The sequence below is a fragment of the Equus caballus genome, chromosome 1, assembly GCF_041296265.1.
Source record: "Equus caballus isolate H_3958 breed thoroughbred chromosome 1, TB-T2T, whole genome shotgun sequence".
NCBI lineage: Eukaryota > Metazoa > Chordata > Mammalia > Perissodactyla > Equidae > Equus > Equus caballus.
In genome coordinates, this window is record NC_091684.1 from 125460422 (window position 1) to 125476696 (window position 16275).

General features: G+C 43.9%; 1 protein-coding gene across 6 annotated transcripts in view; it reads right to left on the minus strand.

The window, feature by feature from the left end:
• HERC2 (HECT and RLD domain containing E3 ubiquitin protein ligase 2) overlaps positions 1-16275 on the minus strand; it is a 256159-nt gene that overhangs the window by 105694 nt on the left and 134190 nt on the right. For all 6 annotated transcript variants that reach the window (XM_070231475.1, XM_023652120.2, XM_023652115.2 and 3 more), the window contains exons 36-45: positions 14605-14792; positions 13318-13510; positions 11382-11564; positions 9152-9333; positions 8445-8592; positions 8169-8365; positions 7714-7944; positions 6399-6537; positions 4741-4884; positions 889-1031 (exon numbers count right to left, since the gene is read on the minus strand). In XM_070231475.1, coding sequence (XP_070087576.1) covers positions 889-1031; positions 4741-4884; positions 6399-6537; positions 7714-7944; positions 8169-8365; positions 8445-8592; positions 9152-9333; positions 11382-11564; positions 13318-13510; positions 14605-14792 — 1748 coding nt within the window. The remainder of the gene's footprint in view (positions 1-888; positions 1032-4740; positions 4885-6398; positions 6538-7713; positions 7945-8168; positions 8366-8444; positions 8593-9151; positions 9334-11381; positions 11565-13317; positions 13511-14604; positions 14793-16275) is intronic.

The window sequence follows — 16275 nt, forward strand, 5'->3', positions numbered from 1 at the left end:
CTCATCTTAGAGCTTTTCAGACCTGACAAGTAGTTAGTTAGCCTTCAGGCCAGGTCAGAAAAGGCATTGCACCCCCTCCCTGTTACCCCATGTCCACCATTTCCTGCCTTCTCTCTTTGTACCCCACCATCTTCCTACACTCTGGGGGTGTTATCAGTCTTGCCCTTGGCCTGACACAGCTGCCTGCTCACTCTGGATCCTGGCTCCCCACAGGGTCTTAGTCACTGAGCATTTCTATCAGAGTACTTTCTGCCAGCTAAACTGAGCAATCAAGGTTTGTTTTTGTCGTTGATATTTTAACCAGAATTTTTTATGTATTACCTAGCAAGAAGGATATATTAAAATAGCTAGCCCTCCATGTTGCAGGCCACGAAAGTTCCCATCACTCTTAGACCTAGTCCCATGCCGTCTCTTCTATGGGAATGTGCCCACAGTCCCGGCCTGAGTTACATGGTGTAGCACATGTGCTCTGAAACAGGATGAGGAACAAGGACCTGGCAGCAACAGAGCGTTCCTAAGAAGGGCTTTGGAGTAAATGACATAAACAGGGGCATGCAATATTCCTAAGTCTAATGGGGCTCCTTTAATAACACTATTTCCTGGAAAAAGATCCCTCCACCAATATTTGAGCATCTGATCCATGCTGAATCTAGTTAATTTTTTCAAATAATTCACATAAATTCAAAATAAGGTTAAACTTCAATGCATTCATTCTCTAACTAGTATAATGTTCTATGATAAATGTGGTTAAAGCTTAACTAATCATAAGAATTATTTTGGCCTACCATTTAAAATTCAGACTATATCCTTAAGAAAATACATATCTAGGAAAGAAGTTATTCACAATTTAATGCACTGAATTGAAACCGCTGAGGGTGCCAACTGTACCTCAAGCTCCTGTTTGTCAAATATCGCCTTGACTGGGGATGGCTGGGTGGCTGAGGCCAGTAACTGCTGCAGGAGGATCATTGGTGGCTGCGGCCCTTCTGGAGACATATCCCCAAGGTCAGGGGACACAGCTGCTCCATCATCTGAATTTAAAAACAAAATATGCATGTATGACCTGAAATTACAGAATGTTATAAACCATTATGATCTCAATAAAATTACTTGGGAAAAAAAAAAGAAGATATGTTCAAGTTGTAATCCCCATCAACTATGAATGGGATTATATTTGGAAATAGCGTCTCTACAGATAATACCAAGTTGAGAGAAGGACATACTGAATTATGGAAGACCTTCATTCAAATGTTTAGTGTCCTTGTAAGAAGACTATGTGAAGACACAGACATATACCCTCAGAAGGAAGAAGGCCATGTGATAACAGAGGCAAAGATTGGAGTTGTGCAGCTGTCAGCCAAGGAACTCCACGGATTGCCAGTAACCAACAGAAGCTGAGAAGAAACAAGGAAGGATTCTTCCTTAGAGCCTTCAGGTAAAGCATGGCCCTGTGGATACCTTGACTTTAAGCTTCTAGCTCCCAGATCTGTGAGAACAAATTTCTCTTGTTTTATACTACCAAATTTGTGGGACTTTGTTATAACAGTCCTAGGAAAGCATATATTATTTTTATATTACATTATTACACAGTATGTTTTCTACATTTCTACATTTTATTTATTTCATTCTGTAGTAATATTTAGAATCATATTGTAGTACTGTATTTGGTATAACCTTTGGGACATGTTAGTATCAACATTCTATTTGATTTATAAAACATCATATGGAAATTTTAAAAACATATATGCACGTGTGATATTTTCAACTGCAAGCATCTCTACTATTAAAGATAATGCAGGGGCCAGCCCAGTGGCGCAGCAGTTAAGTGCGCACATTCTGCTTCAGTGGCCCGGGGTTCGCTGGTTCGGATCCCAGGTGCAGACATGGCACCACTTGGCACGCCATGCTGTGGTAGGCATCCCATATATAAAGTAGAGGAAGATGGGCATGGATATTAGCTCAGGGTTAGTCTTCCTCAGTGAAAAGAGGAGGACTGGCAGCAGTTAGCTCAGGGCTAATCTTCCTCAAAAATAAAAAAAAAAAAGATAATGCATTGAGTGTGTTAAGCCAGATATGATTTCTACCTCTTCAAAGAGCTAGACAACCAAAATCTTCAAGGCTGAGATACCAAAAACTAGCCTCTGAAGAATTTTCCACTCTCTGCTTTTTGGCCTCTGCCCTTCATTAGTTCATCTGTCTCCTTAGAACCAAGAAAAAGCTGCCTCCCAGATTTCTGACCAAGGACATCATATACTCTCTTTCCTGGTGCTCACTCACTGCTTAACCCCTAACATGGACACTCCCAAGTTTGTACTTCTAGTCCTGGCTTTTCCTGCTAACTTCGTTCAGACCATAAACTGATACCAATTCCAAATCTGTCATGGGGTCAGGGTGTTATCCTTTTGTCTGTTTTAATCTGAGGAGCTTAGGGTGAGACAGCCAGCACTTCCCATTTGCTCCAGACCCACTGACACCCACTGCCTTGAGCCCAATCAGTCCCACATACCATTTGAGTTTGCTGGTTTGGTCTGGCGATCATTTCTACTAATCCTCTAGTCCAGGGGATGGAAATCTTTCTCTTGGAGGGCCAGAGAGTGAATAGTTCAGGCTCACCAGCTACATGGTCTCTCACAGCTACTCAACTCTGCCACTGAAGAGCAAGAGTGGCCAGAGATGACACATCAACAAGCAGGTGTGGCTGTGTTCCCACAAAACGATAAAGTTTTTATAAAAAAACAAGTGGCATGGGAGTGTGTCAAGCCCTGCCCTCAACAGCTCTGTTTGGAGCCCGTGCTCTGCCCCAAGTGCCAGATGGTAATCCAGATTTAGCACTGCCATAGCTTCTCATCCTGGTGACCACAGAACAGCCAGTCCAATTTCCTGGGTTTGGGTTTCCTTCTACAATTGTGGGTTATCTTCAAGGTTCCCACCATCAAATATGGAATGAATCTGCACTTTCTCTGGATATACCCCATATTCAGCACGTTAAAACTAAATCCACAATACCCTCTTCTCTTAGGATTAAGAAACAAAACACCCCACACTCCACTGGACTGTCTAATTTTTGTCAAAGGCACTCCTCGCTGTCCTCCCTATAACTCAGGCTTGAAACATCAGCCGTCTTTGACTTTTTCCATAAAGTTATCATCTAAAAGACTACACCATCACAGTGTCTACTGGAAGCTCCTTCCCATTTTTCATGCCTTCCCCTGGAAGACACCTCATCACTTGACAGGATTCTCTCATCACCGTTGGATCTCCCTGTTTCAAATACTCGTAGTAGATTTATCATCCAGAATATCAATCTTTATCACGTGGATCCCTGTCACAGCTTTCCAAGTCAGCCTTAAGGTTCACCCTGGTATTCAAGGCACTCTCTATCACATGACTTCAACTGACCTCTCCAGCATTAGCCTCACTTTGATCGATAAATTCTGAGCTCCTTGCAAAGCAGAACGCCTGAACACTCTCTCCAACACTCACTGCTTATGTCAGTGCTCCTACCATCTGCTCCACAAGGACAGAGAGTCCTTGCCACCTTGCACTGAGGGTCTGCCACACCCTTCACAGGCTGCCCTCCCCAGCCCTCAGCTGTTGGGGTCCCCAGGACACCTGTGGAACTGTGCTCACACATCTCACAGCACACTGGCCCAGACCCTGGACAGAGCCATCTGTGTTCATTTTCTCTCCCTACCCTGACCCCAGATAGGAAGGACCATAAACAAAAACTACCTTGTCCCCATAATACTTATCACAAAGTCTTTCAATAGTAGATGATCAAAAAATACTTTATAGCTTTGGTTTTTTCCTATTCAAAGGGATATGAGCTCATTCCAGAAAATTGAAGTAATAAAGAAATGCATAAGAGAATCAAGTCAGCTGAAATTCCACTGTCACTATTTTGGTAAGCAGATGAATCTATGGCCTATTGACAAACAGACAGACATAGCAATGTGCTCTTTTGTTTATCGTTTTCATGTATCCAGGGCAATGAACACATATATGTATCATCATTGTGAATGGCGCCATGGTATTCTACTGTATAGATACACTACTTAATAACGGCATTTAGGTATCTTCAGTTTTCAACATAAAAACGATACCAAGAAAGAAGCCAAAATGAGCATCTGTAAACACGTATCTTCGTGCCTTTTCGTGTGATAAACCCCCACAAGATGACCTGCTGGTCAATGGATATACAGACATAGATATAGACAGATAGACAAACAGATTTAGATAGGGGTGTGTGTGTGTGTGTGTGTGTGTGTATGCATTTTAAAGTCTAACGTGTCCTCAAATGCCCATTAGATGGTTGTACCAACTTAAATTCCCACCAGCAATATGTTAAAGCAGTGCTGCTTTAGGTGTATATGAACCACCTTAGGGTCTCGTTAAAATGCAGATTCTGATTTCTTAGGTCTTGGATACAGCCAGAGAGTCTGCATTCCTAACATGTTCCTATGTGCTGCCACTGCTGCTGGCCCATGGCCACACTTTAAACAGTGAGGCAGGAGAGCACTGTCTTCCGTCCCTCCCCACCAGATCCCCTCATCTTTGTCTAAGACAATGACAGTATCATTTGCAGTTCATCAATTACTGGCTGGGTTGCACATCTTTTTTGTACATTTAGAAGCCATCACTATTTACCCTTTTATGGACTGCTTGTTCATGTTCTTTGCCTGTTTTCTATTGGAATAACTGCCTTTCTTACAGATCTATAAGAGCTTCCTTAAAAGATACCTGTATGAGCAGCTGTGGCCTCCTGAACAGCTGGCTGAGACAAGATCTGCCTGAGCTGGTCCTGGTGGGAAAGCAGTGCACGACCTGCCTTCAGGATGTACAGCTTTAACTGCTGGCACCTCAGCAGGTCCAGGTCAACTTGTCCTGTAGGAGAAAAGGACTCAGCAGGAATCGCACACCCTGCTCAGGCTCTCCTCCTCACCAGCTGTACGGCCCTGAGGAAGTTGCTCTGTTCCCTGTACCTCGGTGCCACTGCTGCAACATGGCAGAAACAATGGCCTGCCCTGTGGGAATTAGCTGACCATGCCAAATACTGTCATTAATGAAGAACCCGTCTTTCCTGGTGTTATGACTGGTGCTTCTGGGTGAGCATCCCCTACCTTCTCCAGGTCTTCTTTCCCCTTTCCTGCTTCCCATGTGCCTACTTCAATGGATTGGGGTAAGGATTAAAGGGTTAAACACAGTTAGAACCATGTTAACTAATATTAGCATAATCAAATGTTTCTCAAATTGCTGAAATTTCAACCAGATACAAACAAAATATTTTCACCTTTTCTTGCCAACACTGCTCCAAGACAATTTTCTCAGATACAACATATAGTTCTCTACCTCATCTAGATCATGGCCCCCTCTAGAGTCCTATCTAATCAAACGCTTGCATGATGCCCGTGGGCTGACTGTGGAACAAAGAAAGATGCCACACAGGTGCAGGTAGACTATAAGCAGAGCTGGAATAGTCTTGGTAGAAGCACTCCAAAGCAGGACATGCTGGAGGCCACAGAAGGTAGGACCAGCATGTGGGACGGGAGGCATAGGTGCCTCTCTGGCATTGAGCCTGATTACGTGGGAGACAGGTTTATTCACTATGATGGGAAATGTTGGCTAGGGAACAAGGTTAAGTGAATTCTGGACATGCTGTGGTTTACATGCACACGCACCTCCAGCCAGAGATGTGAATTGGAGATTCAGAGTTAAAAGTGGTCACCATCATAAATGCTGCAACAGCAATCACAGGCAGGAATGGGGAGAAATGAGCAAGAAAACTCAAGAAGGTAGGCAGAATAAGCCAGAAGTTACAGATGAAACCAAAAGGATTTCCAATGTGCAAAGAATAGTCAGGGGGAAGAACTCTCAAAGAACATGAAAGGGACAATGTAAGGAAGATCAAGAGAGCAGTATTCCAGACCAAAGGAAGGCAGAGTTCGAGCATGGATGGCCTTGGTCTTAGCCCACCATCCACAGGTACAAAGCAAGGCAAGTCCAAACACGCAGGCACTGCTGGATCTAGCAGTGACGAGACCATGAGCAAAGCTTCTGAAGGCACCTGGACCAGAGGGCCCTGGCGGGAGAGCTGATGAGGAGGGAGACAGAACAGACTCTCTTCAGAATGCTTGCTCAGAATCAATGCTGGCACAGGGAAGCGAGGGCAGGCCAAGGGTTCTCCAGCTGCTGCCCCCAACGTGGCGTCTGTCTTTGTATCACACACTTTGATCACCATGCCCAAGGTTCCACCATACACACTGTAACTCAACAAATGATAAACCCATCTGAACCCAAAGACTTCAGCAATGACAGGAACTTGCTCCAACAAACAATAAACATTGTCCAAACAACACCAGTTAAGATTGTAGCTGTTTCATCAAGCACCATGGTCTGACCTGCAAAACCCTGTTTAGGTGATTTCTTTACTTTGTGCTTTTCCAATTTGCTTCCAGCGAGGTTCACCAACTGAGCCCAGACAGAGAGCATGGGCTCTGTGAATGGTAGGTTGGTGACGCTGAACGCCACAGCAGGAAGCTGGAGAGAGAACACAGAAACCTTCAAAGCATGTCCATGAAATGAACACACGAAATGTTCTGAAAGTTATCATAACCATGAGTCTTCATTTTGAAATACTGCACATATCGCTAAGTCTTTTTATATCTGAAAATAACAACTTTAAAAGATGACATTAAAGGCAAGATAGAGACTTACATGTGTAGTAAATATAACCTAACTTTACCAAGGTTTCTTTATCAACTTTTACCTTTTACAAACTTCACAACAATAATTACAACAGGATGGTGGTTATTTTGTTTTTTAGGCATTTTCTATACATTTCAAATTTTCTAAAATGCGTATATATTCCTATAGTAATCAAAACCAGTATTGTATAGAAAGATATACTCAAATTGCACTTAGGCTACATCAAAGTCATATAAATCACTCACGTTCCCTATGCATCCCTAAATCATAGATTTAAGATGACGGTAGCTACTATATAAGTCATGTCACTCAACAACAATTAATAAACATTTCTACATGAAGAAAAGTCACTTTCTTAAAGAAACCATTTTTAGGGTTTTTTAAAAGTTGAGTTGTTCAATAAAAAATAAACTTCACATGGGGCTGGCCTGGTGGCATAGTGGTTAAGTTAGCATGCTCCGCTTCAGCAGCCCAGGGTTCGCAGGTTTGGATCACAGGCGTGGACCTACATACCACTCATCAGCCATGCTGTGGCAGCATCCCACATACAAAATAGAGGAAGACTGGCACAGATGTTAGCTCAGGGACAATCTCCCTCAAGCAAAAGGAAGATTGTCAACAAATGTTAGCTTAAGGCCAATCTTCCTTACCAAAAAAATAAATAAAAAGCAAACAAAAAAATAAACTTCATAAATTCATATTTTAAAACAATTAAAACTAACTTATAGTTACACAGTACCTTCTAAGTTGTTAATGCCCTTTCAATCTTCTGACACTAAAATAAGACGTATGATCTATGACACTGTATAACTCTGTGAGACAGGCCCTATTGATCAGAGGAGCACAAAGCAAACATGGCAAGTAGGACAGGAGGCTTTCCTGAGGTTGGATGGTTTCCTGGATGGCAGACATAGACTACAAGAATCAAGTTCTCCCCAGCATGGATGCTAGGATCTAGTTCTAGTATAAAACCCTTATTACCTAGTAACTGAGCACAAGTTCACCTACTGGTTTCAGCTGATTCAATGGACAAATGCGACACATCCGCATGTCTGAGAACTGCACGGTGATTTTGCCCTTCGGGGTGATGCGCGTCACAGTGCCTTCTCCAAACTCATCATGCATCACTTGTCCCCCAAGTCGCAGGCGACCGTCGATGCCCCCGATCACAGCCAAGACTGCCATGAGGCCCCCCACCTCAGGGTTCTCAGAGTCGGGAAGGTAGTCCTCTAACAGGGCCTGATGCAGACAGACAGAAAGCTTGAAGAAGAGATCCAGGGAGCTGTCTGTTTCTTACACATTTATAATTAAGCCAAATTCATTTTTACATTAGTTTCTTCAATATTTTCAGTAAAAATATTTTAAAATACATCTTTGAGCTAAATATATAGTATTTAAAAAGATAAAAGTTAAATCAACATTCTACAGAGAAAAACCAGCAGATTTGAAAATGAAGCACCTACCCCCTCCGATGGCTTTCCTGCACAGCTGTGGGTGACAGAATGGAGCTGAGAGTTAATGTACTTGTTTATGAGTCCGTTCCACTGACCCAAGGAGTGCAGCGTGCGGAGCAGCGCCACCACCTCTTCTGCCAGAGTGCTGCTGTGGGTGGCAGTCAGAGAGGCCTGAGGGCGAGCCCTCCGCCTCCTCAAAGTAGATTCTGAAAGAGAACACCCAAGAGAGGAGCTACATGGAGCCCTGCTCACTTAACCAGGACACAAATAAGGAGAGATGCTCACCTCTGAGGAACGGGATATCTGAAGAACAGGTGGTGAGCAAGCAGCCCAGGAAACCAAAGAGCTTTTCCACAAGGCACTTCATGTCCCTTGCCCTTTCTGTCTTGTCCCATGATGGAAGTACTGCTTGCAGTAAATGTACAGCTAAGATCTGATAAGAGGCAATTTAAAACAGCAAGCATTAAAGAAAATCATTATATTATACATTGGAAGAACAGATTTTCATTTTCTCTTTATCTTTTGTTCCTCTAATGCAATTAATCATATGAAAATTCTGATATTATTTTACAGGCAGATAGTTACACCCAACTTGATTAATACTATGGATTATCAGGGATTAAAAAAATAAACTACATTACAGATACAGGTATCCATTTAATTAAAAAATAACTCCTTTTAGTTTAATTCTTCTCAAGACAATTACACTACAACTCCTATGAAGCAGATGAGAGCAGTTAGTAGGAGTTACCACTTAATAGAAAAGCAAGTCAAAGTTCAGCAACTTAATCAATCTAAAATAATCAAGAATCTCATATCCTTGCCTCTAGGAAATCTACTTTGTGTTGGAGCTAGTTTTTTTCCGTATTCATGACTGAATGTAGGCAGCTAATTATGATGACAAGAGCTCTGGTAATTTGATGCCACCCCTTAAGAGGTCTAACATTCCCTAAAGTTACACACAGTGAGAATTAGCCTGGTACAACAATTACCTGTCGCTGCAGTGAGGCAGCAGTAAAAGGCGCGTGTCCTTCCACAACCTTCATCAGCAGGGTGATCCACTGAGGGGAGCTGAGGGCAGCACACATGTGCGGTGTGAGTGCGATGCTCCGCACAAAGCCCAGCGTGCACCAGCTCCGGTGCTGCTCCCGACACACCAGCTTGTTTGGGGAAGCTGCCAGAGCAAAGCAAACTGGCTTGGTGTCGAATTTCTAGAAACACTCAGTATAATCTTTACTTTTAATTTACCTACCATGTAATTCTCAATAATAAGCTACTTTACAAATAATTTCATGCATTCAAAGTGAGAGGAGCAGGAGTATCAAGTTAGCTCAATGAACATGTACAATATTTTTAAAACCTTTACAGTACATGTTGTACTTCCTCAAACTAGTGAAGGAGTTTCATCTACTTACTGTTTCTAGGCAGTAGGAAAATGATTCATAATTCAAATGGCAGTTATTTGTGAGAGTACATCTATATTTTTAAATCTCATGTGTTTCAAATATTCCCCATGATCTTGTTTACATTTAATCGGCACCATAAATTTCCAATACAAGTTTAAGTAGTCTATATTAACAGAATGAGACTAAGAGGCTTTTATGAGGTTTATCCTGTTTGATACAACCATGACCCTGTCTGCTCCTCCTGGCTTCCAAGTCTGCACCTGTGGGCAGCCTGGGGCTTCCACTTTCTTGTGGCAGAGGCCCTGAGGAGGGGTCACACCACGTGACCTGCTCAGACCCCTATTAGTTTACCTTCCCCATCTCCCAGGGCCCAGCCTCCTGCTCTCCAGGCTAATAGCGACCTCTTCACTCTCCCACTCAGTCACACTCACCCAGACGCCCTCACAAACACATAAATACTGACCTGCATACTCTCACACATAACCCTACCACAATCACACACACTCATTCTTACAGTCACTAACACACTCACACAATCACTCACACTCATAAACACTCAAACATGCCCAGTTACACATATTCACACTCACTTCTTCACTTCACAAACACACCCATTCTCACTCACATTGTCTCATTCTCACAAACTCTCACATACTCACATGCAGTTTCTCACAATCATTCACAGTGACACTCAAACTCACTCTCTCACACAATCACAAGCACTCTCACATGTACACCCACACTCGCTCCCTCTATTTCCTCATTTTCCCCACACTTACACACACTCATATTCACATAAACTCAAACACTTAAATGGGTTGAATTGAATCCCCCCCCCACAAATTCATGTTCACCTAGAACCTCAGAACATGACCTTATTTGGAAATAAACTCTGCAGATGTAATTAAGATAAGAACTGAGATGACATTATACTAGATTAGGGTGAACCCTAAATCCAATGAAAGTCCTTATAAGATGCAGAAAAGGATACACAGAAACACAGGGGAGGTGGGTATGTAAGAATAAAGCAGAGACTGGAGTGATGTAGCCAGAAGCCAAGGAAGCCTGGAGCCACCAGAAGCTAGAAGAGGCCTGGAAGCATCCTCTCCTAGAGCCTTTAAAGAGACTACGGCCCTGCTGACACCTTGATTTTGGACTTCTGGTCTCCAGAACTCGGAGAGGATAAAGTTGCTGTTTTAAACACTGTTATGGGTTGAATTGCTCCCCCCCAAAATTCAGATATTGAAATTTTAACCCCTAATACCTGAAAATGCGATCTTATTTGGAAATGGGGTCATGATAGACATAATCAGTTTAGATGAGGTTAAACTAGATTAAGGTGGGTCCCTAATCCAACTAACTGGTGGCTTTATAAAAAAGAGAAATTTGGAGATAGACAGACACACACACACAGAGAATGCCATGTGAAGATTAGGGTAAAGATCTACAAGCCAAGGAATGCCGAAGATTGTCAGCAAACCACGAGAAGTTAGGGGAGAGGTTTGGAACAGATCCTTCCCTCACAGCCTTCAAAAGGAACCAGCCCCGCTGATACCTTGATCCGGAACTTCCACCCTCCAGAACTGTGAGGAAATAAATTTCTGTTATTTAGGCCACCCATTTTGTGGTACTTTGATGCAGCAACTCAAATGAACTACTACAGCTAACAAGTTTATGGTAATTTGTCATGGCAGCCCTAGGACACTAACACATACACCCACACTCAGCCACATGCACACACTTGCTGACAAGCACACACACGACAAATTACAGCCCCAATATTGACTCTGTGGGCCTACAACCATTCATTGCATACATGTCTTGTCCGTCGTTCCACTTTCCACTAACATTCGCAGCAGTCCACACAGAGTTTTGGTGGCTTCATTCTGCATGATTTCAGCATGAACTCCGGCAGAGAGACAAAGAGTTTGCAGTAAATTAACAGTGCTGTTAAGCATCATTGCAGTGGGGTGAATGTTCCTTTCAGTTTGTTCAGCTTCTGAAAAAAAGAATCAAAAGAAAAAACCATATTCCCAAACAGAATTGGAAGATGTCACTATTATGTAATTTAAGAGATTTAATATCACTTTCTTCTTTTTTACTGTGGAAAGAGAAGCAGCTCTTCACAAGAAAAGATGGAATTCAAGATGCATAGAACACTCATCCTAATCATCTCTGTTCCCACCTTCCTCAAAGAAAAGCCTTTTAAATTACAATTAATTTGTTTTAAACAATCTCAGAATACAGCTCAGGAGCACTAAAACTATTTCACTCCTTTAGAAAGATAACTTTTCAAAAGTCAAAAGCTGGTTGCTGCCAAGCTGGCTATACCCTGGATGAAGATGAAGTGCCAGCCACTGTGGAGGGAGAAGAGAGGCTCACGTGCCCAGGCCATAGCTTCCAGACCAGGAGGCAGGCGGCAGCCAGGCCACCTTTCTGTCATGTGGCCAGCCCCACTCAGGCCCCAACTTCTCTGAGTGAAGCCCTCAGGCAGAGAGCTAGGAGGAAGAGGGGCACCTGGCCCAGACACGGTGCCGCCACATGAAGTGATAACAGAACCAGCAGGGACCTTCTAGGCAGGGCTACATGGCTTCACATACCTTCCTCCTTACAGCCCCACAAGGCAGGCATCATCTGTTTACACCTGAGGGGCCTCAGCCCCCACAAGTGACATGCATGCAGCACAGCCTTTCCCATTCTCCACATTACTCGTTCTCTACTGAGCTCAGCCTCTCAGATTTCCTCTCCTAACCATAAAAGTGATTTCAGAAGCCTGACCACACTGCACATAAGGCCAGCACTGAGCCCCACAAGGCAGTACTGACCTCCTGGATGGTTTTACCAAGACCAGCAATAGGAAGTTTCATTCATGCATCCCAACGTCTTTTGGATACATGTAAAAAAATGTCATGTAGCTGCCAGCCCTGTGGCCTAGTGGTAAAGTTTGGTGCACTCCACTTCAGTGGCCTAGGTTTGGTTCCTGGCCGTGGACCTACACCACTTGTCAGTGGCCACGCTGTAGTAGTGACCCACATACAAAAAGGAAGAAGACTGGCACAGCTGTTAGCTCAGGGTGAATCTTCCTCAAGCAAAAAGAAGAAGAATAGTAACAGATGTTAGCTCAGGGAGACTCTTCCTCAGCGAAAAAAAAAAAAAAAAAAGAAAGAAAGAAAGTCATGAAGCCCTCCTCCCACAACCTTGGAGTTCCTCAGCTAGGATTTAACTTTCTGAGTCCACTCCAAATTCTCACCTATGCTTTCCTTAAGCCAATAAAGTGCTGACTAACTCCCCATAACGTGCAGCATTCTGAGTGAAGGGCCTGAGAAGGTAAAAGAAGGAGGAAGACATGGCCCATAGTCTGACTGGTGTGGAGCATTGCTAACCTATGCCTACTCCACCAGGCACTAGGTTGCTACCTCAGAAACAGGCTCAGAACCAACCCAGAGGGTCCACTAGAGGTGAAGACTCAGCAAGCCCTGCACTGCCTCACCCTACTGCACTGTCTCCAAGGGAGCAAGAAAGTTAAGTCCAGCTAGGTTGCCGGTTCCCAGGGCCACGCTGCACTCCTGCATCAGAATCCCCTGGGGCTTATTTAAACTGAACCTTCAAGGACAAGCCCAAAGCTATAGAACACTATCTGCAGGTGAGTCCTGACACACTGTTCTCACTCCCAGATGCAAAGGTTGGCCAGTCAGGATTTGGATACAGCTTGCTGGGCTATTCCAGACTAAGCAGCCCCCCAAAGCACCTACCCGAGTCATCCTCTGTGTCCGAGTCCTCTGCTGAGGGCTGTGTGGAGGCTGGCAGCTCTGCCAACTTGAGGTCATACTTCCCCTCTTTCCCCATCCTGTAGGAGTTGGTGCTGCCTGTGTCCCACTGGACCCTGATCCACCCGTCCTCTCCCAGTTCACCAATCACACGGCCGAGGCCAGGAGGAGGGCCATCCTGGGGGAGCCAAAACAAAGATCACTTAAACGGTGCATGCCTCTCCTGTCACACAGACATTGCCTGTAAGGGCAGCTGCATCACTGTGTACAGACTTCACATCTGCAAACTGCCCCAAACCCACCTGCAACAAGCACAGCTCACATCATCACCTTAAATAGAATGCTAGGAAATAACTTGCTCATGCTCCTTTACCAAAGGGGAAGTAGGAAAAGTATCATCTCAATTAGCATCCTCTCAAATCCAATGCAGAGATAGGGCTTTCCAGCCTGGTCCTTGGCCCCCTCAATCCCTCATGGGGCTTTGGAAATCTGAAACAAGTACCAGTGTCTCCTAGTTCCCTCTTACTCTTCAGTTTTCCCTCTGGATTCTAAAATGAAACCTCTATGTCTCGTTTCTACAAGTGACAGCTGTTTTTTAAGATGCTGCTACCTCTTCCTTGACACTTTGATTTCTAAAATGATTCTGATGAGGCAATGCTTAAAAAGTGAGGTTGAGAAAACCTAGATACGACAAGAATGCTACCCCACTGTAGAAAGGTGAACACTGTCCTTAGTGAGTGACTATGGTAATAATGCAGAGACAGCCCCACGACCTCTACCTGGGGAGACCTGACAAGAGACTCAGGAGCAATGTGCTACAAGAAGAAACAAAAAGGTGGCCACCACCCAACCAGCATGCCTGAAACTGCTGGATTGGAGCACTTATTGGGTTCATGGCCACCAGGTGGCAGAGGCAGCATCTGGGACTTCCTGCTACAAAGCTTTCATGACACTATTGTTCAGATGAGGTTCACTCTCTCCTGCTCACTCTTGTTCTTGTTCTGGGCTGCATCCCAAATTGAGTCCATACCAGGAGTTCTCTGAAAACAGCTGCCATTCCTCACAGACTTAAACCTGTCCTAGGTGCCTCTATGGCAAGTCACTGTCACTCTCTACTTGTTTCAACTCTATTCACCTGCTCAGGAATCAACAACTATGGTATGTGTCAACTGCACAGTCCTGAGCTAAGGTAGTTATTTATTTCACTTTCTACCCATGCAAGTCAGGATGTATAGAAGGTGACTAACGAGTTTAAACCAAATCTCTGAGTACCTGATCGCCCCATTTCCAATCCACGCCTCTCATGACCCTGGTTCCAACCTTCATCATGGCAGCCAGTTCTGGCCCTGAAACCGGGAGCTGCACGGGAGCTGTTTCCTTTCTTGTCTCTTCCAAAACCGTAGCAGAAGCTCCTCGGGCAGAAGCATTCATATCTTCTTCAACATTATCACAACTGGGGCCTATCAGAGCATCAAAAACATCAGCTGAGCCAACAAGAAGTTAGAATTTGCTAATCTTAATACTTTTTAAAAAGAATTAATAAGTACTGATGAAGATAATTTTAAAGAATACATAGTGTATTCTTTATCAATATGATAAATACCATGAAACATTTACTGATGAGAATTAAGATTTAAAAATAGTAAGGGAGGACAAAATATATAAATATGTATCAGAAGACATAAAAGATATAAAAATGCTTGGAAGAGATATTTATTCTACTTCTAGAAATTATGCTCCCCTCCAAAAAGCAAAATGATTAAGTTAGAAAGATACTCATCACATATTTTTACCAGAATTGAAATTAACAAACTTAAACTATGATACTGTGCAGAAAAGAGCCAACAGAGCAGGCCTGAGACTGCTGTCCTTGGAAAGTCCTACTTGCAAGGTTGGCCCTCGCCTGGCCTCTGGAACCCTGGATTTTGGGAGGCTCCCATGATTCCCTAACTGACAAAAGGCCTCGCTGTGCCTCAACTGTCTGCACAGACAATGTGGTCTTTGCTGAAACCTCCTTCCTTCTGGGATCTGGAACTTGAGTATGTGCTAGGCAGAGGTGCCTAACGTGATCTGCCCCCGTGAAAACCCTGGGCACCAAGTCTCTAATGAACCTCCCTGGTAGACAACACTGCACATGTGAGGTCACAACTGTTGCTGAAGGAATTAGGTGCATCCCGTGGGAGTCCACTGGGAGAGGACTTGTGTCTGGTTTCTCCCAGACTTCACTCACATGGCTTTTCTCTTCGTTGATTTTGCTTTCTATTCTTTCACTGTAATAAATCTTAGCCCCTGAGTATGACTATATCTTGAGTCTTGTGAGGCCTCCTAGCAAATCCTCAAACTTGGGGGTGGGTCTTGGAGACCCTGACACAGGGATGGCAGCACTGAGATTCTCTAGAACAACCCTGACTCACTGCAAAACAGCAAACAAAAGCATTGTTTGATAAAAGAAGTAATGAAGGCACGGGGCATGATGAATATTTGGTCCCTAGTGTCTATGGAATCATTCATAGTTTAAAACAGAAGCTGAGCTGTCAGCTGTGAGAAGTAAAATTTACCACAGATTTGAAAAATAGTAGATCCAAACCCAGGACTCAGCTAACTGGATCCCCTGGCTGCTTTTGGCCTTGCTGGCTAAGTGGGGGGCAAGCACAGCCCTGGTAATTCCTCGTCGTTGTTCTCTCCTCCAAGGGGGAGAAAAAAGTGCCCAAACAATCCCCTGGGTGGGTCAAAAGTGTAAAGAGTTTGTGCACCTCTCTCCTCCAAGAGGAAGAGGAATAAAAGGATATTCAATTCCTAGGGCTGGAGAAAAGTTTTAGATAAAGTGAGGGGGATATAGTCTTTTCTTCAGCCTAGTGGTGCCTCTGTGAGGCCTAAGGAGGGTAGCGTTTCGTTCCAGCTAGGATCTCTCCTGGCAGCTATGATGTTAACCCTGAATGCCAA